Source organism: Adiantum capillus-veneris, chromosome 18 (genome assembly GCF_014529385.1).
Source record: "Adiantum capillus-veneris isolate H3 chromosome 18, ASM1452938v2, whole genome shotgun sequence".
Taxonomy (NCBI): Eukaryota; Viridiplantae; Streptophyta; class Polypodiopsida; order Polypodiales; family Pteridaceae; genus Adiantum; species Adiantum capillus-veneris.
The window spans coordinates 13,323,152-13,348,017 of record NC_140948.1 but is presented as its reverse complement, the minus strand read 5'-3'; the positions used below and the strand labels follow the sequence as shown (position 1 = coordinate 13,348,017).

The window sequence follows — 24,866 nt, the reverse complement described above, 5'->3', positions numbered from 1 at the left end:
AGTGTCTGGACATGCACGGTCTGCGAACAGACTCACAAAAATGCCATATCACTTCCTATGCTAGACTGACTTGACTGAACTGAACCCTTGCATGCTGTAGCTTGTCCACGGACACATAGGGTTGGATGTGTCACGTGACAGTTGGAGGTTGCCTGAGGGCCAGTTTTATGGGTTACTCAATGGCTTTCTGTCAATGAGTATGCACTTCATCCATGGGGTGCCAGGTCAAAAATTTGGCATATTGTGGATCCTTTGTATATTGGAGCATCTATTGAAACCGGCCCGTGGGGCGGTAGGCTTTGGCTTTCACCCGAAATTTTTTACTTTACTGTAGACACACAGAGAGAGAGAGAGAGAGAGAGAGAGAGAGAGAGAGAGAGAGAGAGTACTTTGCAAAGGGAACCTGCGATGAGAATTAACACTTAAGCCCACACACGGCTCGAAAGCTAGAATGCTCTGAGCGTACGCCAACAACTTGTAGGCCCCAAAATTGGCGCCCCTTTCGGTATTCTTTATTCTTTAGGAGGGTAAATTACAAAGAAGAGTCTTGGGAATCCTTTAACTGTATCCAGCTAGATACCACCTGTTCTGGCAAAATTTCGGCAGCATAACAGCCCTAAAACTTGCCCGAAACCAATTCCCTTGCTGGAACTCGCTTCTACAAGCATAAACCCTATGATTCCTGCCCAAAAACAGTAAATTCAGCACACTGTATTTACTGGTTTTTCATCTGTTTTCAGCCCTAAACAGCCCCCAAACTGTCATCTAATAGTGGGGCACAATTCTCAATGCTTTTGGTGTCATTGTGGCTGCAAAACAGTCCAAAAACAGCGCTTACACAACGCTGAAAACGCACCTGTTTGGTGAGGTTATGACCTTCACCGGTGCCTGCTTTGGAGTAGCAATTAGCTACTCCCGTTCTTGCTCAAGGAGGCTCTTGCCTCGGCACAAAAGCATGAAACCACACAGCTGTACATCAGTCAAATGAAGAGCCCTCTTGTGGGGCATCGCATAATTGCACGTAGGGGGGAGAGAGAGCAGCGTGTAGTGTGAAGGTCATCACTCCTAGCACCACACTGTACATAGAGAGGAAAGCATGCACTCCATAGCTCTTAACCTGTTAGACAGAAGACTGCAAATGAGCCTCCCAGCTATAAAAATCAGTGCCCATTATTCTGCAAGAGGAAAGTGCACCATTTTGTGCCACTTGGGGCAATTACAAGCATTTTCCCATTTCGGGGTTGCCGCCTAAAAATCTCATGATTGGTTGCCCAATTGACTTCGCGGCAGAGTTCTAAAATGTTCCCCTTGTCATTCTGAAGGTAATGACGCGAACACATTTAATGGCCCAAAATAGCAGTTCCCTAATTTTTAGGAGATGCTTGCGTTGGGCTCCCATTGGTCTTCTGACCATCTATCCCCATTGGGACCGCTTCCAAAAATGCAATGTGGCCCACCTGTCGGGTACTTTTTTTTGGTGACCCACCTTTGCTCTATGCTACTTTATTGAGTTTACTTCCTAGTATCCACCAACTTGCTAAGTGCGACGGGGGGACCTATATGATCTTAAAGTGAGCCTAGACATCCTCTTACTGTACGAATTCTAGTGCCGACCAACTTGTCTGTGGGTGAAACTACCGTTCACATTGGCCATACAATGTTCGACCATTTGCAACTTCAAAAAGAGGGTCTCAAAAATAAAACAAAAATCATTGGAAAGAAACCAACAAGTAAGGTTAGCAATTGCCACGTCATCGTGACATAGTTAACAATTGCCACATCCTCGTGACATACCCTTGCTTGAAATCGCAAACGTCCTCGATTGCATACCATAAATACACGCCACTGATGATCTTGTGTTGTTAGCACTCTTTTATCATCGCATGTATCCGCAAGAAAGGTCGTAACACATAGATACAAATGACTTGATGAGACCTTCATACTTTTGTCATTTCCATCTATTACACATAATTCATATGTACATTTGATGTGCTAGCCCTATCATTACCCTCCTTTGCACACGTTGCGTTGGGGCATAAGTAGGTTGTAACCCAAAGGCTTCAAGGTAAAGCTGCAATACATTTGGTGACTCTGACAATTCATACTCTTCTATCCACTTTGTATCCATAGGTGGATAGTTCTTGAACTTCACCAAATGTCGTTCTAAATTCAGTTTTGTGCACATCCTCTGGCCTTATACGAATCTGATGGTACCCACTCTTAAGGTCTATCTTGTTGAAAATTGCAGCACCCTCTAAACGATCGAGAATATCATTAATTCTAGGAATAAGAAACCTATTCTTGATAGTATTCTTGTTCAATGCACAGTAATCAATACACACGCGCCATGAGCCATCCTTTTTCTGTACTAGGAGCACTGGGGAGCAAAAGGGTGAAGAACTAGGCTAAATCAGCCCCTTCTCTAATAACTCCTCAACCTGGCCCATAATCTCTTTCTGCTGTGCCGCTCTAACCCTGTAGGGAGGCCTATTTGGTGGGCTACACCTTGGCACCAAATCTATCCGATGGTCCTCAGGTCTCTCTGGCGGCAATTGCGACGGTAATGAATCAAAAAAACAGTCACTAAACTTTTGCAAAAATGTTGATCTTTTTTTACTTAACACATATAAATTTGACTGTCCATTATCTGAGACATCACGTGCAAAAATCATGTACACACAGAAAAATGATTCTTTATTATAGAAGTGATAGCAGAAGCAGATACAATAGGGACAGACTCTCCTTTGAGCTTACATCCAAAACATGAGTTTTGCGCCTATGCTGAAGGGTGATCGTCTTGCCAAAGGCATCCAACACGCCATGTACTCTGAACATCCCCGGAATTCCAAGTAGCGCATCGCACCCTTTCAATGGCATGATATAAAATTCTTCTATGTCTACATATGACTGAATATGTAGACGCAACTTTCCAATAATGAGAGTAACACACTCTGAGCAGCCAGGACATGCCAACCCTGCCTCTGTTGTGTACCCTATCTCTTCAGCTCAGATGCCCAGCTTCATAGCTAACTCGGGTAAGATAAAGTTTGCTTTGGCACCTGGATCAAAGAAGATGAGTGCCGTCTGATCTCTAACTTAACCCCATGCTCTGCATAACTCATTGGCATCTGTACTGGGCCTGTCACCCACCATGTCTGGCACCAAACCTGCCGTGGGTTTAGGCTTCTTGCCTTTCTGGTCTTTTTTATCATCTGAGTTAGCTGGTCTTTTCCTTTGTGGACAATTGGTAGCTAAGTGACTAAGCTGCTCGCATGTAAAGCATTTATTTTCAGCCATTAGGACCTTCTTTTCCTCGAGCAACTTGCACACAAAAGGCTTCCTTTTCTGTTTCTTTGCTTGCTCTCCAGAAGTCCCGACTGAATCCTTATCTTTGGTGGCCTTTTCTGACCCGTGTGACGCCTAAGGAGTCGTTTTCACAACGGGCTTCTTCGCTGAAGTTTTCTTTTGCTGCCCTCCTTTCTTGCTTCTCGGAAACCCACTGTCCTCTCCTTTCAACAAGGCAAGACTAGTGATAGCAACTTCCATGAGCTGGGTGAGGGTAGCCACTCTGTTCTTGGTTCAATAATCGCGAAGCTCTCTAGGTAGCCCACAATAATACTTTTCTATTTGCTCTGTCAATGTCACAAATCTGTAGGAGGTCATTGAGAGTAACGCTTTACAAAACCTTCGATTGTACTCCAGCAAGCTCTTGCATGTAGCCGAAGTAAGTTGGTGCCAATCTGTCATGACGTCGGCTTCAAATTCATTTGAAAGCCAAGTAGATGCAAACATTTGCTTAAAGTAGACCCATGTGGTGGGTGCCTGTCCTTGCATTAACAATGTCGTCCACCATGTAAGTGCATTGTCCTTCAAGAAAGTGGGAGCTTTCCTGAACTTAGAGGCCTCTGTAAAATTCCCTCCTGCATAAGTTGTATCAAATTGTTGGAGGAAAGTGAGAGCCTTTGCCTTATCCTCGAAGCTGCTGAAAGTGCTAGACTTTACTGTTGCACCACCTTCTTTGTAAGCTTTCAGCTTTTCCAGTGTCCCCAAATTGTCATAACGAATTGTCTGCAACTGGGCACTATAGTAGGCATCATCGGCAATCTTGGCCATTGACATTTTGTGTTAGAGGTGCCATATCTGGCTGCTGTCCAGAAAAACCAGCCATGCCAAAATGACCCTGTGGCACCCCAAACTGGCCTTGGTTGCTCTGAAAACCTTGTTGCATGTCGATGCTACCATACATGGGGTTTGGCATCATGCGTTGTTACTAATGAGTTAATAATCCACTGATAAGTGGTGCTTCATATGCAGATACTACCTAGGCTTGGTACTAATGCTAGACTATGGGAACACTCCCTAGTGCCTCTACCTAGCAGACACTGGTTGTGCTCTTGTTGTGCACTCAGAGGCTATGCACCTACTCTAAAGTGTGTGGACATGCACGTCATGCGTACAAGCTCATAAGGGTGCTAGATGTCACAAACTAATGACGTGGCATGACCCTTCGGACAGCTGGCTGCTGACGTGGACAACGTACGGACAGAGACCGTGTCACGAGGACGTGGCAACTGCTAACTATGTCACGAGGACGTGGCAACTGCTAACCTTAGTTGTTGGTTTCTTTCCAATGATTTTTGTTTTATTTTTGAGACCCTCTTTTTGAAGTTGCAAATGGTCGGACATTGTATGGCCAATGTGAACGGTAGTTCACCCGCAGACGGGAAGTTGATCGACACTGGAATTCGTATAGTAAGAGGATGTCAAGGCTCAATGCAAGATCATGTAGGTCCCCCCATCGCGCTTAGCAAGTTAGTGGATACTAGGAAGTGAACTCAATAAAGGCATAAAGTGAAGGTGGGATCACCAACAGAAAGTATCCGACAGTTGGGCCACATTGCACTTTTGGATGCGGTCCCAATGAGGATAGACGGTCAGATCACCAATGGGAGCCCAACGGAAGCATCTCCTAAAAATTAGGAAACTGCTATTTTGGGCCGTGAAATGTGTTCGCGTCATTACCTTCGGAATGACAAGGGGAACATTTTACAACTTTGCCGCGAAGTCAATTGGGCAACCCGTTGGGAGATTTTTAGGCGGCAAACCCGAAACGGGATAAAGCTTGTATTCGCGCCAAGTGGCACAATTTTGTGAAGTTGACTCATACAGAAAAATTGGCGCTGAATTTAGAGAGAGAAGGCTCATTTTGTCACATGACACATCCAACCCTATGTGTCCGTGGACAAGCTACAACATAACAGGGGTCAAGCAGCCCAGTCAGTCTAGATTAGAAGTGATCTGGCACTTTTGTGAGTCTATTCGTAGACCATGCATGCCCAATCACTTAGTGTAGATGCATATCCTCTTGTTGCACACAGCATGATCATCAATATTCTCTTCAGAATCCATCAGATTCAGTTAGGGGAATTTTCCAGTGCATTTAGCCTATTTTCCCTATTTTTGGTATTTTTCACTTATTATTTTTAAGCTACTTTCCAACAAAAGTAGGTAGGGCAATTTTGCTAAGTTTGTATATAAGCAAACCCAAGTTAGCACTCAGTGGTAGAAGAGGCAGCAGGAGCTCCACACTCAAGAGGCAACTTCTCAGCAGAACCCCCCAGGAGACCTAGCGTTTTTGGAGCAAAAGCCTAAAGCTAGCGTTTTGGGATCAAATCAGCCCTGGCGTGTTGGTGCACAGCAGATCAGCCCCGGCGCCATCGCTACACAACAGATCAGCCTAGCATTTTTGCATTTGCAGAACCACGGCGACAGAAAGACCAATTTCAGTCCCTAGCGTTTTTGATTTGCAGTACAACCTCAGCGTTTTTGCAGATCATCGCGACGGAAACTCAAGTACCATTAGCGTTTTCAGTTTTCAGCAGTTAGACATCGCAGATCAAGTCCCGAACCTCGCAGATCTCACCTTCCCGCAACAGTTCCTCGCCGCACGGTCAGTTTCCGCAAGGTTTACAGTTTCAGCCCAGAAAACACAGATTTCAGCATCTGCGTTTTCAGCGCATCGTTGTCGCATCGTCGTCATTGACATCGTCATCGACATAGAGTGAGAATTCAGCAGATACAAGATTTGCAGATTTCAGCCCATAGCGTTTTTGGACAGCAGTAGAAAGATTGCAGATTTCAGCCCTTAGGTCGACTTCGTCATCTCCGTCGTCATCTTCGACATAGCCTAGACTTGCATCAGTCTCATGCATACCATTTGTACCAGATTGTGTAATCATAAATAGACCACTCTTGCCGACGAGAGTGGGGCCTTCGGAGGAGGGTTTTACGTCGTCTCTGGTGTCGTATCTCTCTTCTCTCTCTATCTCTCAGTCTCATGCACTTGCACGCACAGTGTCCATTCACTTTGTTTGTGATCATAGCATTCTCTCATTAAGGACAAAAGGCTCTACCTTCCATAAGAACAAAAGGAACCTTGAGCACAATTCGGAACACTCATCTTGAGCAAAGCGCAAACAATCATTCCGTTCAACCTGACATTGGTATCAGAGCTTTGGCAGTGTTCTGTATCACTCAAGGAAAGAACCACTAGAACCACAAGAATTTTTTTGCTTGTTGAGGTCGCATGAACCCAAGTTCGCTTGGGCGTGTCGATTCCTAATCGTGTTTTTTGAAGAGTGACAGGAATCCCAAGAAAGAAGGGCTTGTCCAGCCTCTCCTTGTGTCTCTTTTCACTCATTGAGAGCGGACCGTGCACTTAGCGGCCGGCCAATCGACGTGAGGTGGGAAAAAGCAACCTTGGTGTGAGCGCAAGGCCGCTAAGGGGTGCGCCCGCAGGAAGGAGTAGAACTGGGGTGAAGAGAAGATCCTTCTCAAACGCGGTTTGCAAGCGAAAGAAAACCTCGAGAACCTCAAGAACCTCAAGATCCTCAAGAACCCAAGAACCCAAGACCCTTAAGAACCCAAGTTCCTCGTGAACTTAAGAACCCACAAGAAACCACAAGAATCCACGATTGCAGAATGATCATCACTCCAAGCGGAATGGATACTTCGCTGGGAGGTGATGAGCATGAGAGAGGCGAAGAAGAATTTTCCCTACCAAGAGGTTTTTCTTACCCTCTCCCTTTCCCATCTATGACAAGGATTGCACTAACTCCTATGGAGGCTTTGGAGCAATTGTTTCTGAAAGAGAATTTAGAACGAGAAGCAAGAGATGCAGAAAGAATGGCAGAAATGAAACGCAGACACGCAGAAGAAAAAGCAGAAAGAGAAGCCAAAAGAAAGGCAAGACAAGAACGGCGTGAAGGACACATGCAAGAGTTCTTGCGACTCTTGTATCCCGTGCCCACACAGATGCAAGAGATTCAGGAGACGTAGACTCTCTCAGTCTCTTCTTCTCCCAAGCATGACACACAGGATTTGCATGATTGTGTGAAGTGAAGCATGATGATGATTTGCTTGACAAGGATTTGCATGATTATGAGAAGCATGATGATTTGAATGATAATGATGAGCATGATGATTTGGGTGACAGTGACAAACATGATGATTTGCATGATCAAGATGTGATTTCTCACAAGCATGATGAGTTGCATGAAGATGATGTGATTGTTCACAAGGATGATGTGTTAGTGGATGCTTTTTCTAGCGAAGCTAACCTCGTTGTAGATTCGATCAATCACGAAGAACCGATCTTGGCTCTCGAGCCTAGGTCCAAAGAACCATCAGAGGAAGTATTATGTGTTCGCATGATTGATACGCATGCATTGTTCAAGTGTTTCATTCGTGATTGTTTCCTGTATTTTAATCAGCATCTTTATGTGATCCCTTTTCCTAGGCATGACGTATTGTATGTTGAGCACGTTTCTCTCATGGAGGAGCACGAATGTATGCAGAATGTTCATGAAAAGCTAAAAAGTATGTATGTAAGGAAGTCACATTCCATGTCTCTTCCTTGGCATGACACATTCGTAGAAAGAGCACATGAAGTATGAGCACCAAGCATCGGCATTTCCGTTGTGAATTGCCACAGTTGATTGCTCTAGATCATAAGAGAAAGATTCGATCTCATTGTTTGCGTGTATGTGGTGAACGGTTTGGCATTCCGTCTATTGGTTCATTTACAATGCATGCACAGTCTTTGAGGAAGACAAGATTTTTTCCAGTCACTTTACATGGAATAGTTATATGTTTATGGTTTTGTGTTGGAAATGGTTTCAGGAATTTTCAGCCATGGAGATTCTTGAAGAAGAAAGAAATAGGTCTCTAGACGAAGTTGAAGCATTGAAGGAGCCACAAAAGACTTTGTGTCGCTTTCGGCGTGGCCCAAAGAAGCAAGCGTTATAGACCTTTATGAACTTCAAGTACCGCACGACCCATACATCAGAGTGGGCCGACGAAGAGTCCCTTCCAGGATTCTGGATGCTATTGGCGATCTCCCTCGATGCCATACAGTTCGGTACCAGTACCTCACTTTGAAAAGGAGGGGATGTCACGTGACACATCCAACCCTATGTGTCTGTGGACAAGCTACAAGGTTCAGTCAGTCCAATCAGTCTAGATTAGAAGAGATCTGGCACTTTTGTGAGTCTATTCGTAGACCGTGCATGCCCAATCACTTAGTGTAGATGCATATCCTCTGGTTGCACACAGCATGATCATCAGTATTCCCTTCAGAATCCATCAGATTCAGTTAGGGGAATTTTCCAGTGCATTTAGCCTATTTTTGGTATTTTTCACTTATTATTTTTAAGTGACTTTCCAACAAAAGTAGGTAGGGCAATTTTGCTAAGTTTGTATATAAGCAAACCCAAGTTAGCACTCAATGGCAGAAGAGGCAGTAGGAGCTCCACGCTCAACAGACAACTTCTCAGCAGAACCCCCCAAGAGACCTAGCGTTTTTGGAGCAGAAGCCTAGAGCTAGTGTTTTGGGATCAGATCAGCCCTGGCGTGTTGGTGCACAACAGATCAGCCCCGGCGCCATCGCTACACAGCAGATCAGCCTAGTGTTTTTGCATTTGCAGAACCACGGCGACAGAAAGACCAATTTCAGTCCCTAGCGTTTTTGATTTGCAGTACAACCTCAACGTTTTTGCAGATCATCGCGACGGAAACTCAAGTACCATTAGCGTTTTCAGTTTTCAGCAGTTAGACATCGCAGATCAAGTCCTGAACCTCGCAGATCTCACCTTCCCGCAATAGTTCCTCGTCGCACGGTCAGTTTCCGCAAGGTTTACAGTTTCAGCCCAGACAACGCAGCAGTTCCTCGTCGCACAATCAGTTTCCGCAAGGTTTACAGTTTTTAGCATCTGCGTTTTCAGCGCGTCGTCATCGCATCGTTGTCATTGACATTGTCATCGACATAGAGTGAGAATTCAGCAGATACAAGAGTTGCAGATTTCAGCCCATAGCGTTTTTGGACAGCAGTAGAAAGATTGCAGATTTTAGCCCTTAGGTCGACTTCGTCATCTTCGTCGTCATCTTCGACATAGCCTAGACTTGCATCAGTCCCATGCATACCATTTGTACGAGATTGTGTAATCATAAGTAGACCACTCTCGCCGACGAGAGTGGGGCCTTCGGAGGAGGGTTTTACAACGTGTCTGGTGGCGTATCTCTCTATCTCTCAGTCTCATACGCTTGCACGCACAATGTCCATTCACTTTGTTTGTGATCATAGAATTCTCTCATTAAGGACGGAAGGCTCTACCTTCCATAAGAACAAAAGGAACCTTGAGCACAGTTCGGAACACTCATCTTGAGCAAAGCGCAAACAATCATTCCGCTGCACCTGACACATTTGCAAGCTTCCTGTCATCACAGGTTAAGAGCTATGGAGTGCTTTCTTTCCGCTCTATGTCAGTGTGGTGCTAGGAGTGATGCCCTGCACACTACACACTGCTCTCTCTCCCCCCTACGTGCAGTTATGTGATGCCCCACAAGAGGGCTCTTCATTTGACTGATGTACAACTATGTGGTTTCATGCTTTTGTGCTGAGGCAAGAGCCTCCTTGAGCAGGAACAGGGTAGCTAATTGCTACTCCAAAGCAGGCACCGGTGAGGGTCATAACCTCACCGTACAGGTGCGTTTTCAGCACTGCGTATGCGCTGTAATTTGATTGTTTTTCAGCCATACGGACGCGAGGACCATTGGGAACAGTGCCCCACTGAAAGAGGACAATTCAGGGACTGTTTAGGGCTGAAAACAGGGCAAAAACCAGTAAAGACGGCATGCTGAATTTACTGTTTTCGGGTAGGAATGAGAGGGTTTGTGCCAGTGGAAGTGCGTTCCAGCAGGGAAATTGGTTTCGCGCAAGTTTTGGGGTTGTTATGTTGCCGAAATTTGGCCAAAACAAGTGGTATCTAGCGGGATACAGGTAAAGGATTCTCAGGACTCTACTTTGTAATTTACTCTCTCAAAGTATTAAAAGAAATTGAAAGGGGCGCCAATTTTGGGGCCTACAGGTTGTCGGTGTCTGCTCGGGGAATTCTAGCTTCCGAGCCGTGTGTGTGCTTAAGTGTTAATTCCCGTCGTAGGTTTCCTTTGCACGCTGTGTGTGTGTGTGTCTAAAGTAAAGAATCTTGGGTGAAAGTCAAAGCCCACCGCTCCACGGGCATGTTTCAGACCGTACAGACTATTGATGTGGACAACGTACGGATTTGCTGACGTGGCATTGTACGGACACCCGCTTTTTGCGTTGACATGCCGACGTGGAAGCTGTACGAAAATTCCGCAAATTGCGTTGCTGCTTTTTGCTGGTAGATTTTGAGACAGAAGATTTTGAGTTTAACGCTTTTGGGACTCTGTTTTGAGCATCCCCTGTAATGTTTATAAGTGACGCAAGGGCCTCACTTCTTAGAGCATCTGGACGCAGAGTCTGAGAGTGAGCACCCGCGGGAGTCGTACTTTGCCCGAAGATTAATTTAAAAAGAAATATCGAAAGTGGCGCCAGTCTTTGGGGCTAGTCTCTCTTGCACGGAACTCCACCGGGCTGTGTCGACTCTTGAATTGTGAAGGGTTTTGAAGTGAATCTCTTTTGTGTCGCGACAGAATCTAGACTTGGGGTGTCCAAGTTTGTTACAGTGGTATCTACAGTGGTATCAGAGCACGACCGATTTCTCTTCTACTTGGAAATCCGATCCTTCTTCTCACGGCAACTATGGATTCTGAAAAGTATTAGTCGACCTCTTCTGCCACTGCTGAGGCGGGAGTAGTGTTGCCAAGAAACACGTTTCTTCACTCCTGAAATGTACGAAACGTTTCTATATGAGTTTGGCCGTTTCAAAGGTAAAGTCAAAGCTCGTAAGTTTTTGCACGTCAGGCTGCAGCGTTGATTTTTTTATGTCATGAAATCCTCAATGTTGTGAATGTAGCTTTTGTTTTGCTTCTAATGATGAAAGTTAGTTCTATTCTTCCTCTTTTTCATGTCCAAGATCTCAGCTTATACCACTTAAACTTACGTACATTTCTTTAGTTTGCATGAAATAGAGGTTTTGGCGTTTCTTTCTCGGACGAAACCGTTTCGAAATTTCTAAAACTCGTTTCAAACGAAACGTTTTGAAACTCCGTGGCAACTATGGTCGGGAGGAGGCAATACGGAAAATTCAAGCGACTTAGTAGAGACTGAGTACGGGCCACCCCGGCGCACACAGTACAAACTTATGGAGATGCAACGTCGACAACATGTTGACGAGTGCACAAAGCAGATGCTTCAATTTGCTAAGGATCCCCAGTATGCAAATTTTTTGACCCGACAATCGATGGTTGAAGTGCATACCCAGAGGCAGAAAGCCCTCGAGCTACCAATCAAACCGCCAATCAAGAAGCCTCTTACTCTGAGGATGTTCATTGAAGAAGAACTCCATGATGTGGTCTGGACGCAAATCTGTCAGCTTCTGGACACGAAGAAGCCATCGAAGAAGCAATTGAAGAAGGGCAAGAAGGGGACTGACTACCCGGTTACTTGGGCCGTCAATCTTCTTTTGCATATGCACGAAAACAGAAAAAGTGTGTGCGTTTTGAAGGACTACCCATTTCTTCTTCCTCTTCTTCTAACAGTTCTTCTAGCTCTTCCTCTTCCGACACGAGCGAGGAGGACAGAAAAGTCTCTTGAAACCTTTTGAAGATGAGGTACCAGTTGATGGGGAGCCTCATGAGCAACCCGAAGTGGAAGAGAGCGAGGAGATACTCGTTCCTGAACAGATTTTGGCACACATGGAAAGAAAGATGAAAAGTAAAGTGATTCGGCGGTTCTTAGTTAAATTCAAGAATTATCCGGCATTAGATGCGAAGTGGATGGAGGAGGAGGACTTAGTAGATACTCCTCAGATTTTGAGACTTTACCTTGAAGCTTTCGGTTTAGCTATGTCTACTATGATAGATCCTACAGATCAGCAAGGTTGAATCTGTTGCAGAGAGATTGCACAAGAGGGGAGTCACTCCACTCCTTTGTCACAGATTGCCCGAAATGGAATTCTCAAAATTGAATATGAATGATTTGTACTCTCTCATGTGACTTGTTTGAGTGCAGGAATTGAAAGACGAAATGAATGCAGCATTTCGGTCTCATAAATCTCTATAGACATGATAGCAATAAGGATTAGTTAATCCGGCATTAGTGATGTCCGGGATGGATCTAGATGCGGTTACTAAATACGTTGCTGGCAATCATGGTCTGAGATTTGGAATAAATTTTTCTGTGATTGATTTGTCATGTGATGTTTTGTGATGTCATGTGCAGTGATGTGACTGTCGTCTTTGTACAAGTGCTAGATGTGTCGTGTCTAGTGCGTCGGTACTTAGAGTCAATGTCTACTGAGTTGGTTTTTGGCCTCTGTCTGTTTTGCAGGCGTAATCGAGGGCGATTACCATTTTTTCAAGAGGGTGGTATGTCACAAACTGATGATGTGGCATGAACCACGGATAGCTAGCTATTGAGGTGGACATCGTACGGATCTGTTGACGTGACTTTGTACGGACGCCCACTTTTTGCGTTCACATGCTGACGTGGCAGTTGTACGGAATTCCGCAAATTGCGCTGCTGCTTTTTGTTGGCAGATTTTGAGATTGAAGCTTTTGGAACCAATTGCTTGAGTTTAACGCTTTTGGGGCTTGTTTTTAGCATCCCTTGTAATGTTTATAAGTGACCCAAGGGTCTCACTTCTCAGAGCATCTGGACGTAGAGTCTGAGAGCGAGCACCCGCGGGAGTTGTACTTTGCTCGAAGATTAATATAAAAAGAAATACCGAAAGGGGCGCCAATCTTTGGGGCCAATCTCTCTTGGCACGGAACTACGCCGGGCCGTGTCGACTAGTGAATTGTGAAGTGTTTTGAAGTGAATCTCTTTTGTGTCGTGACAGAATCTAGACTTGGGGTGTTCAAGTTTGTTACACTAGAACACTTCCTAGGCTGTCCTAAACCCTAGAAGTAGGAGTTAGCTTGTCCACATGAATCTAGAGTTAGCTGTACACATGACAATCGCAGGTCTCGACATTGGGGTTCTGCTCCGAGTCGACTCTTCACCTCTCCGGTTTGGTACAGTAGTGGCTTGTCACCATTTTGTGACATATACTATATCCCTCCCGGGTGTCTGAGCAAATCAATTAATCCTAATTTCAATATATTGAAGTTCTCAGAAACATAAGAAAATAGCTTATTTAGCAACAGGAGCCCTTAGCCTCAAGTCTTGCCTTGTGCTTCGCAATGGAACTGTCAGCTTTGTACGTCGTCTTGAAGATCCATCCAGTCCCAATAGCTTTCCACTTATTAGGCTGAGGAACCACCGTCCAAGTGCCATTGCGCTATAGCTTGTCCATATAGTCTCGTGAATCATGCTGGTCCGGGTCTTGGTTTAGCTCTCATCCCTGTGAGGCCATCTATTAGTAACGCATTTTTATGAATCGTGCTGGTCTGGGTCTTGATTTAGCTCTCATCCTTGTGAGACCATCTATTAATAACGCATTTTACGTATCATCTTATGTTTTTGGTATGTGACGACTAAAACTTAATCAACTCCCCTAGAATGTATCATCCCAGCATGGTAATTTCCATGTGATTATGAGTTTACATAGAGCTGTTTCTGTTTCAAAAGGTGCAAGTCATTTGTACCAATGCTGAGCCCTTAGTTAACTAGCTTTTTTGTGCAGCTTAAATGAAAGTACATTTAGGATGGGCTATCTGAAGCACATCTAGGAGAGGTTGTACCACTTTATGTTAGTTTGAAACATTTTTATGGGTATGCTCACATGGATAACTGTTTCTTTCTTTCTTTAAATGGTCTTCAGTGTGCTTACTGTTCTTTTTGAGACATTGCAGCCAGTTTCTTATTCCCAGCTTGCAAGAAGCTTGCACGAGCTGGCAGCTGCAGCTGATCAGGTTTTTATCAGAAAGTTGAGTCACATAAATTTGCAGTACTTTTATGTTAGAAGGCATCACCACTCTTTCTTTTCTGCAGAAAAGCTCATCGACCCAGCTGGTGCATCAAATTTTTCCCAAGTTGGCTGTTTACAATTCTGTAGATCCATCTCTGGCCCCTTCTTTATTGATGGTAATGTTGTCTCAAATATTTCACTGATTAAAAGGGTGGCTTAGTAACAAACTCAAAAGTCACGGATGTGGGACCTACTGCTTTTTCCTGATAGAACCACTGGTTGTCTTGTCGGAAAAGAATAACACATCTTTTGAAATAATAACTTCCTCGCACATGCTTTAAGCTTCAATCGTGCTTGACTAAATTACTGCATGACTGTAAAGTGGGTTGTTATGATCGTGCAGCTACACCAGCAGTCTGAAGACAGACAGGTTTTGCGTTATGTTTATTATTATCTCGCTCGCATTCTCTCCGATAGTGGAGGTCAAGGTGTAACACCAGGTGGTGGGATTTCTACTCCTAATTGGGATGCACTTGCTGATCTTAACGCAAGTGGAGGAGTAACAAGAGCGGATGTCGTGCCTCGTATCATAGAGCAGCTGTCAAAAGAGGCTGCAAATGTCGATGTTGAAGGTGCTTTCCCCCCCCCCCCCCCTCTTTACAAACACATCATGGTTATGTTTCAAACTTAGTCTTACAGATCAATTGCATATACTGATTAACCTAAAAACATAATGTGGGAAGAGTTGCAAGCTGTCATGTGTGCTACCAAAGTTGAAAAGCACTCTCTCAGTTACGCCTTGTTGTCTTGTTTGTGTAATTATTAAATTAAAATTGGTGCACAGAACAAGACCTGGAACATGTTGATACTGAGCTATCACATTACGTCAATGAACTGTCTCTAAAGCTTAGAAGGGAGGGGAGCCCTTTGGCAGTTTTGAACTTTTCATAGGTTGCCCCATTATAGCATAAGGAGGCTATCTGCATCTGCAGGGAGGCTGCTAATGCAGATTTGCTCTTCCATGCTAGTACCCAAACATGCAGTGTGATTGGGCTTATTGTGAAACTACCCACTCGGCTGTGAGAATAAGTTCATGAATATCTGGGTACGAAGGCCATATGGATTTTTGCTTATCTCGTAATTAGATAGGAGACCGCACAAAAGTAAACAAAATGTCTGAAGCATTCTGTGCTTAGATAAGAGGTGATAAACCTCCACATATTCGTTTACAAGACATTGCAACACTTGTGCTCCTTACAATGGCGGGCCATTAAACCTCAACTTTGTGAAGCTACCAGAATAATCTACGTTTTCTTCAAAGCCATAAAAAGACCTCGCAACATTTAGATAGTTTGTATCGTAACTCATGATGCTGGGTTTAGTTAGAAAAGATATGGACTTCATTTGTGGACTAGGCCCCTCATTGTGGCACACCGCTCACAATTTCCTTTTAATTAACACTCCATCCCCCACGACAGTGCCCCATATCGTCCTCTTAATGGTTGTTGTATACTGCACTCAGTCACTACATCGATAGGGCGGGTTTGCGTTTTAAATTTTTCATTCACTTTATCCCTTTTTTGGGATGACATCGGAGATCTCACAGTTGTACATTGATAGTCTCGTGGGCCGAGTTCGGGTTTTAGAGGATGCCAATAAAGTCATTCTCTCTCTCTCTCTCTCTCTCTCTCTCTCTCTCTCTCTCTCTCTCGTGCTTTTGAGTGTAGTGATTTTATTATGCATCACGTCCCTATCGGTTCCCGCTGCATGTGGAAAGGGATTAGGAATGGGAGTGCTTAAAACTTTGTGTCTGCGCCATTGTAAGTAGAAGACGAGGTATGTGGCTACTCCATATCACACGTGGTGGGGTCATTGCATGTATAAATTAGTAGCCAGGCCTCAAACTTGATTAAGGCTTGCAAAAGTAGAATCGTTTTTTTATCAAAACTTGAAATGTCATGCCAAGTTAAACTGTAACTTAGCCCTATTGCCATTATTCAAAACTTGGTAAAAAGGAAAAAAGCATTTTAACTAAGGTTCCACAAGGGAACACATTGCTTGTGTGCGGAGAACATGGCTGGGAATGTTTTCAGGGAGTCTGGACTTAGTCAGGAATGGAGAATGCATTTCAGAATGTCATTTTCACATATTGCACCCCTTTCGTGTGAAACTTGACGGAAACCACAACAAATAGAGAGCTTGAATCTACGTGCAACTTTAACTCTGAAGAATATCTTTGCACAAGATCATAGAGAGGAAGATAGGCACCCAATTTGAGTGGCCTTGGTGGTATTTCTTTATTATTATGAGCAACTAGTTTTACAATTACTGTGTGAGCCCACTCACGTAATCTGTTTACAGCAAGCACTCTAGCTACATACTTTTTTTTGTATGAGAAAGAGCCTTCTCTTAGTTTTTTGAAACTGCCCAATTGGCTACATCTCCCCTAGCAAGAGGGTACTTGGTCCCTGGTCACATGCTTATAGCTCCTGAGAGCCCAAATGTAACTCAAAATCACAGCTACTAACAATTGAAGTTACAAAAACAACATGGCTTAAAGGATAGCCCATGTGGGGTCTCCAATGGTGCCGCACGTAAAGAAGTGCCATCTCATCTTCGTCACAGGCTGCCACATTATCAAGTTGCCACGTCAACATGCAGTATAGAGTGTGTGCCGCCACACCCGAGCGTGATATACCCCCCTGTTAGAAACGGGAAGTTGTCCTCAACAACATCTATCAAAATAGAACTCAAGAAAGCCAATTAATAGATACTGCTCCATGAAATCATTCAAAGGCATCGATCATATGATGTACATGCAAGAATTACATTGATATGGGCAACAAGTACAACATATAACATAGAATAGAGGTCTGACCTATTAATTTTATGATGGCTTGTGTCATGTGAGTTGGTGCTTTAAGGTTTTGACACATCAATTAAGTGTTAGTTTGTGCAACGGGAGAGCACCACGTGCCAATGGAAAAGAACAGACTGAATAGATTTTAGACGCGTCCAAACAACTGCAGCGAAAGAGAGACACTTCACACGAGACACGGAGTGGCGGAGTTCCACCCCCAGAGTGCAGTGGCCCCAAACTGTGGTGCCCCTTTCGATATTTCTTTATAACGCTTCAATACGGTACAACAGTCGAGGCATTGCTCTGCATAGAATGTTGTGCAGTGGCCCCAAACTGTGGCGCCCTTTTCGGGATTTCTTTATAACGCTTCAACACAGTACAACAATCAAGGCATTGCTCTACATAGAATGCAAGAGAGTAAGCCCTTGTACATATTTAAAGACCCTTGGCCATCAAGGAGGAGTTTACATGAAAAACATGAAGTCTAAAAGTAGCTGGTCCCCAAAGTTAGCCCTAGATGGTGCCATCGCAATTCACGAAAATCCGTACAACTACCACGTCAACTGATTGGGGAAAAATGCGGGTGTCCATACAGTTGCCATGTCATCATCCCTCTTTGCAATTGTAGTGTGAGTGTGTGTCTGCTTTACTTTTAGGCCCCATCGATTGGGGTCCCATAAGTTGTTGGGCGTTAGGATTAATTCGACGAGGATCTTTAAGTTGGTGAGGACTTTATCTTCTTCGGCTTTTGCTAGGGTTTAGGCCCCTTGGCCAGGATCCGTAGGTTGGCTAGGGTTAGGGCTAGGGAGTCCTAACCCTCTGGTCTCTCAATACAAGCTAGGTCGGGTTGCCAAGTTTACTCACATCACATAACACTAGAAAAGCGGCTTGCAAAACAACTCAAGTTAGCTCAAAAATATCCGAGGGTCATTCCGATCTCGAGTGTCTCGATGCATTAAAGTTACGTACCCAGGCAATCTCATTCAATTAAGAATATGCAGTGGCATTTGGATGGCACATCACCTGCTAGTTCTGATTCTGCTAGGGTTTAGGTCCCTCGACTTGGATCTGAGGGTTGGCTCCGTTCTTTAGTGACTTGACACTTCAACAATTTGTAACAATGAGTATCGAAAAGTGTTTCCTAAAACATTGAAATCAATATCCAAACCAGAATCAAGCAATCTTAAATCGGTACCAAAACAAGCTTAAAACAGATAAAATCCATTTCAAACATATTCTGGATAGTACTCTAAAACAATTTCTCAAGCAAAATTTCACTTGTTGCAAAAGAGTTGATCTCAAGCTCCCTGCTCCCAAATGCTTCCAGTATTACCCGTTGTCTGCAAAAAGCACCCAAAACATAATTTTGACTCATGTTGCCAAAACCCTCATTTTTCAACTGAAAACCCTAATTCTTCTAAAATTGTCGGAATAAAATCTGCTTGCCTCAATGCATAAGGCTCGTCGAGAGGATCAACTTTGGCTTCTGTTGCATATCCACATTCCACTTGAACCCGAATCGGTTCTCGATCAAAGGATCTGCAAGTCTACAAGTCTTCGTACCCCGACTATTTGATCAATTGGAAACATCATCGTGAATCCCAAGCCCCTTGGGAGTCAGTCAGATTGTTAAGGAATCGCTTTCCCGGTTTTATAATCGAGGATATTGCTGAGGATAGCAATCGAAAAAATAAGGGGGGAAGTGTTACGTCCCTAGATATTAGGATGGGTGCTTGTGGTACGTCCAGCCAGTGTGAACTTGGCCCTTTGGTTATGAAGTCCTATAAATGACACATGACCCCAAGTCCACTCTTAGCCCTTGGGAGCTATGCCTGCACACCCGTATTGGTGTGGGCTTGGTGGTATGAGACACCGACCCTTGTGGCAGAGGCTAGCCTGCTTGGCTGCAAGCTCCCGGGCTCGGGGATGAGCCCGTATTGGCTCTATGGATGGGAGGTGAGCCTAATGTCCGCTCACTATGTGTGTCCAGGTGTGAGTTTGGCTTGTGTCATGACATGTATGCAAGATGGATTTGGCAAGGGACTAACACTACCCTCCCTACCTTTTCCTCTAATCGGCAATTGAATGGCAACAACTATGCCATTTGGAGAGCGACCATGATGGTGCTTTTTGACTCTTAGGAGCTTCGAGGCTTTGTTTTGAATAACTTTCAATAGCGGCAAGCCAAAGGATCCTTCGGGAGCGAAGCTATGGGAGCGTGTCAATGCTCGAACGTGAACTTTCATCATCCCCAATAATACACCATCTGTCATGAGTCACATCCGATTGATGAAGGACGCGAAGTTGATTTGGGACCGGCTTTCTTCTCTATGTGATCGACTCTCTCCAATGAAGCAGATAGCCTTAGAGGTGCAGTTGAGGACCTTGGATGCAAAGCACTCATCCATGAGGGATCACATCAACAAGATGCAGGAGCTTCAACATGAGATGCTGCTTATGGGAAAGCTTATCAATTCAGAGGACATGGCCATCTAGCTTTTGGCCCAGTTACCTCCTCGATACACCAATTGCTATTCTTCACCGATTACTAGTGGCCGGCTGAATACTATGAGATTGTTCCAATGGTGTTGGACTAGGAGGAGCGGTTCAATACGGGGAAGAAGCCAGGCTTCGTAGCCTTTGTTGGTCCTTCCAACAACAATAACAACAAGAAGAAGTAGAAGGGCAAGAAGAAAAGCAACTACAATCCAACTAAGAGTGATGCTGAAAAGGATGCCTTGAAGGCGGATCGGCATTGCAATCATTGTGGGGAAAAGGACCATTACTGGCGGAAATGTCCAAAGAGCGTTGGGAGGTGCTTCGACTTCTATGGCGGCGGCGGTGTAGTCACCAACCTTTATTCATTTGGAGATTCTACCCTCAAAGGACTTTTCAAGGACATCGGAGGTTGGAATGGATTGCAGATTGAGATGGTTACGATTCGATTTTGGATAGTGGTGCCTCACGGCACGACACCGTTGACGGATCTTTTGTCCAACGTGCGGTGACACTGTGATACTATTTTCATTGGAGACAAATTCGAAATTCCTATTCATAGCAAGGGTTCCATGGAGTTGATTCCAGATGGAAGAGGCGTATGCATACATCCAAGGTTCTTTATGCTCCAAAGCTTGGATTTCATCTTATGTCTGTGCACGAGGTGTGTACTGTGCAAGCTCGGCATGGAGGTGATTTTCAAAGAGGACGGGGTGTGCATTCAGGATCGAGACTCCGGCAAGGAGTTCAGAGGGGACTGAGTGGAGAATCGTGTTTATAGACTCCATTCTCTTTCTTCAACGACGAGGATAACTACATGTGATTTTTGGTATTACAGGTTTGGTCATTTGAACAATGATACTCTTCAGCTTGCTTTTGGTGAGCAGATGCTTAAAGGCTTACCAAATGTTGGGAGTAAGCATTAGAAATGCATCACTTGCATTTGTGGGAAGCGACATCGAGAGGCTATTCAGAAGCACTCTACACGTCAAGCTACTATAGTTTTGGAGATGGTTCACATTGACCTTTGTGGACCTATGCAAAATTCTTTCTAGGCAGAGCTCTTGAGTCTTTACTTCATGTTGCTTGTAACAGACTTGGACACTCCAAGTCAAGAATCAATCGGGCCAGTGCAAATCTATTGTGATCTGTGAATTGTTTTGAAGTGGTTATTTGGTGCTGTGCTCTGATACCACTGTAACAGACTTGGACACTCCAAGTCAAGAATCAACCACGACAGCACCAAATAACCACTTCAAAACATTGGCCCGGCGGAGTTCCGTGCCTAGAGATATTGGCCCCAAAGATTGGCGCCTCTTTCGGTATTTCTTTTTATATTAATCAGATCAAAGTACAAGAGAGTGGCTAGGGTTTCACTCTCAGACTCTGCGTGCAGATGCTCTGCGAAGTGAAGCCCTCACCACTTATTTAAAGGTACAAGGGATGCCCAAAAGCAGATCCCCAAAAGCTTTTAAAATAAAAAGCATAAGAGCTCAAAAGCTCCTCTCTCAAGTTCTCCTTTTTTTTGTTAAAGAAAAGCATTCTCTTCAAAAGCGAAATTCACGTCACTCATCATATATAAATTTTTTTTTTCAGCCTCCGTGATTTCCAAAAATTAGGGTTTCTGGCAGAAATTAGGGTTTCTGCTATCCGCCACGTCATCACTTTGTGACATTGCTGGTGTATGATACTATGATTTCAACGGCTATATTTTCACGACACAAGTTAATGGCATTTGCTTTTTGCAAGGATTGGCGTGCTCATGTGGAGAAGGAGAGCAATGAAATGTTGGAGAAAATTTGATCGGAAAAAGGTGGAGTTTACCTCCAAAGCATTCATTTAGTTTTGTTTGGGGTTCTCGCGGAGAATCTGACAGAGATGACACCCCTCCAACTGTTGATCGCCGGACAGGTGAAGAAAAGCTGAATCCTAGCATGGGAACAAAAGAAACCAATGGAGATTTTGGCAAATTGCAAGCAGGAAATCTCGACAAAGCTGAGTACAAATGTCAACTGCAAGTTGACATGCGTATGAAAAGATTGATCAAGTACTCCAAAGATTCGAAATATGTGATCACCTGAAGGATTACCCGCTTGACGAGATTCACTCTAGATGACGAGAGGTCGTTGATTCTCCTCTCAAGACGGTAATGAAACAGAAAGGAAAACCGAGTGCAGAAAAGCAAAAACTATACTCGCAGAAAGAGTTTGACAAAGCTCTTGAAAAGAAGACAAACCGATTGACAAAAAGATTAAAGCATTCTCGGAAGAAGAAGAAATGAGTGGATTTTCCCGTTTATTTGGGCCGGAAGTCGATTGTGGTGGTGGTAAGAAGATCCAATAAGCGTGTTCATTCCGAGGATGATTTAATTTTCTCTTTGTCTTAGAGAGTTTCGACAATTCGTTGTCCTCTAGCTCAAGAGAGGATAAGAAAAAGAGGAAGAAACGGAGAAAAAGCAAGAAAAGCAGTTTTTTGATGAAGTCTAGAAGGCACAGAGAACCATCTAGCAGTTTAGAGGAGGAGACTTTATCCTCTAGTGACAGTTCAGATAGTGAGAAAAAGAACAAGAGGCGCAGGGAGGAACCTAAGAACTGAAGAGAGTTTTCACTTCTGTCCGGGTAACAGAAGACTATGAAGAAGATGTCATCATGGCTTGGCATCATCTGAGAATGAATAAGGAAGACACTTTGGATGATTACTTTTTTTCGATGTTTTGGGAGAGACTTATTTGACAATGTCCTCATTTTGGAGGATCACTTTGACGGACCAAATTGAGCGTTTTTGCTGTCGTTTGCGAAAAGACATTCGCTGGTGTTGTTTGCAAAAGAAGGTTTGCAAAAGAAGTCTGACTCCATTCAGAGACTTATGGGACATGCCAAGCAAGGTTTTGGTATGCATGCCGGCTCATTGACCTATCCTATGCACAAGCGAGTGTCCACCTCAAGGGGGCAAGAGTTTTCCAAGGAAGAAAGAACCAAGGGAACCGGATGATAGCTCAGTAGAAATTCTGAAAAAGTAAGGGAATTAGGTGATAGTTCATCCGAGGCTTCCGAAGAAGCAAGAAAATCAGCTGACGTTTGATGAGAGAATTCCGACGATTCAGATTGAGGTGCCAACATCAAGAGTTCCGGAAGGATGAGATGGCTACACAGGGATCTAGGTGCATCAAGAGTTCTGGACTAGAATGAATGGCTAGATTGAAAGATTGAAACTAAAACCGGGCCGTAGGGCGGTAGACTTTCGCTTTCACCCGATTTGTAAACTGTTAAACTTTATTACACAGAGCCTGTGCCTTGAATTTAGCACTTCTAACAAACCACGGCGTGGCAACTAGAATGCTTCCAAGCAGACAACGACACCCTGTTGGCCCCAAAGACCAGCGCCCCTTTCAGAATTTCTTTATTCTTATTACACTTGAGAAAAACCTGTAAACTTCTACAAGCTGTCCCACTTTGATCGGGCTTAAATTCCTCTATTCTAAACCGATTTCGGCAGCATAACCACAGTAGAAGTCTCCACGAACAAAACCCCAAGTAAATAGTGACTTTCCACGCACTTTACAAACCTTGGGAGAAATTACAGCACGCAGAAATCACTGTTTTTGGCCTCCAATTTGCACCAAAACACGTGTTTGGTGATTCTCTAGCTTCCGCAAAGCTCTTGGACCTGTCGGCATCAAAATCGGCCAAAACCCTAAACCTACAAAAAATTTTACACCAAGCTGTAATTCTCTGTTTTGCGCTCCGATTCATGTGCCGATCACTCATGTGGGTAGCCCTCGAGCTCCTGCACGTGTAGGGTCACTTTCCCTTTGATTTAGACGAGATTCCTCACGGGAAATCTCTCTAAATTGTCCTATATATGCAGCTGAGGGTTTCTTGAGGCTCCCTTGGCATTACCTTGCAATTTAGGTGTGAAACCCTAAACTTGCAGAAAAATTACAGCAAGCTGTAGTTTTTTGCTTTGCATCGTTTTTGGGCAGAGCAAACACGTCTACGCAGGTCTCAGAAGCTCTAGGACGCAATGGGACAGATCCCCTGTAAATTGGAGGAGTTTTACGAGAGAAAACTCTCCATTTTTGCATTCCTTCGTGATGGAACTTTGCGTACCCGAAAGGGATTAGCAATTAGCTAATCCGGTTCTTTACATAAGGCTCTTGTCAACTTATGAAGTTTTGCCGAGGGGCCTAAATGACTTTAACCGAGCCTAGTCACTTCGTCACTAGTCGGATTCTAATGCCGATCGGCCCAACCATCTCGTGGTTGCCTGGCCTTGACTCCTATGGGTAAACTCTTGGGCAATGGCCGTTTCACACTGGCCATGCAATGTCCAGGCATTTGTGATTTTAACAAGAGGGTCCCAAAAATTAAATAAAAATCAAGGGAAAGAAACCAACAAATATATATAGTGGTTGTCATAGTCTCGTGACATACCCCCCTCTTTAAATCGCAAACGTCCTTGATTGCACGCATCCTTTTTTTTTCCGAGAAAAAGATCCTTCGATTAGTTAATGAAACTACCCATAGGGCTACAACCTCCTCTGCAAGAGAGGGCTACAACAATTATGATGGGGAGACTCTCCCAATGGAAAAACAACATATGTACAATGAGGCTAAATCCACGCAGGTGGACGGTAGTGCCATCTGAGCACACCCTAGACCATGGTGAAAAAAGGCCCAGGACGCCAGAGTTGAAGGAAAGCCTCTCTGCGCTCCCGCATGCGGTCGGAACTGCCCTGGAGTCTCTCGAACTGTCCTCTGAGAGTATGGATCAACTCTACCCAAAGATCCTGAACAGTCTCTGCTGGTGGTACAAGGCTAGTCTCGAAGATGCGGAAGCAGCGGGCCCGCCATATGAACCAGAGTGTCAGGCCACTGATGAGCTCCCAACACTCCTCTCTCTCACTACACCACTCCTGTGGAGTAAGCTATGTAGCAGGCTGGAGTGTAGGTCGACCCCCCTGCATCACTATCTTGGTGGAAGATAGCTCAAACTGAAGTGCCGGGCCCGTGAGAGTGGACCAAGCAGTTGCCCCCCAAGTGTACAGCCGAGCTGTGGAAAGAGTTGGCATCAGCCGAAGGACATGAAGCCACATCTGCTGTGCCAAAGGACAATCCCAAAGACAGTGACGCTGACTCTCCACAAGATGGTCACAAGCTGCACATGCGGCCAAGAGACCA

At 44.4% G+C, this 24,866-nt stretch overlaps 1 protein-coding gene across 2 annotated transcripts in view; it reads left to right on the top strand.

Annotated features, from left to right (window-relative positions):
* The window catches only part of LOC147435247 (SH3 domain-containing protein), a 113,480-nt gene that overhangs the window by 11,562 nt on the left and 77,052 nt on the right, over nt 1-24,866 (top strand). For both annotated transcript variants that reach the window (XM_086488335.1, XM_086488334.1), the window contains 3 exons: nt 14,275-14,334; nt 14,414-14,506; nt 14,734-14,962. In XM_086488335.1, the coding sequence (XP_086344461.1) occupies nt 14,275-14,334; nt 14,414-14,506; nt 14,734-14,962 (382 nt within the window). The remainder of the gene's footprint in view (nt 1-14,274; nt 14,335-14,413; nt 14,507-14,733; nt 14,963-24,866) is intronic.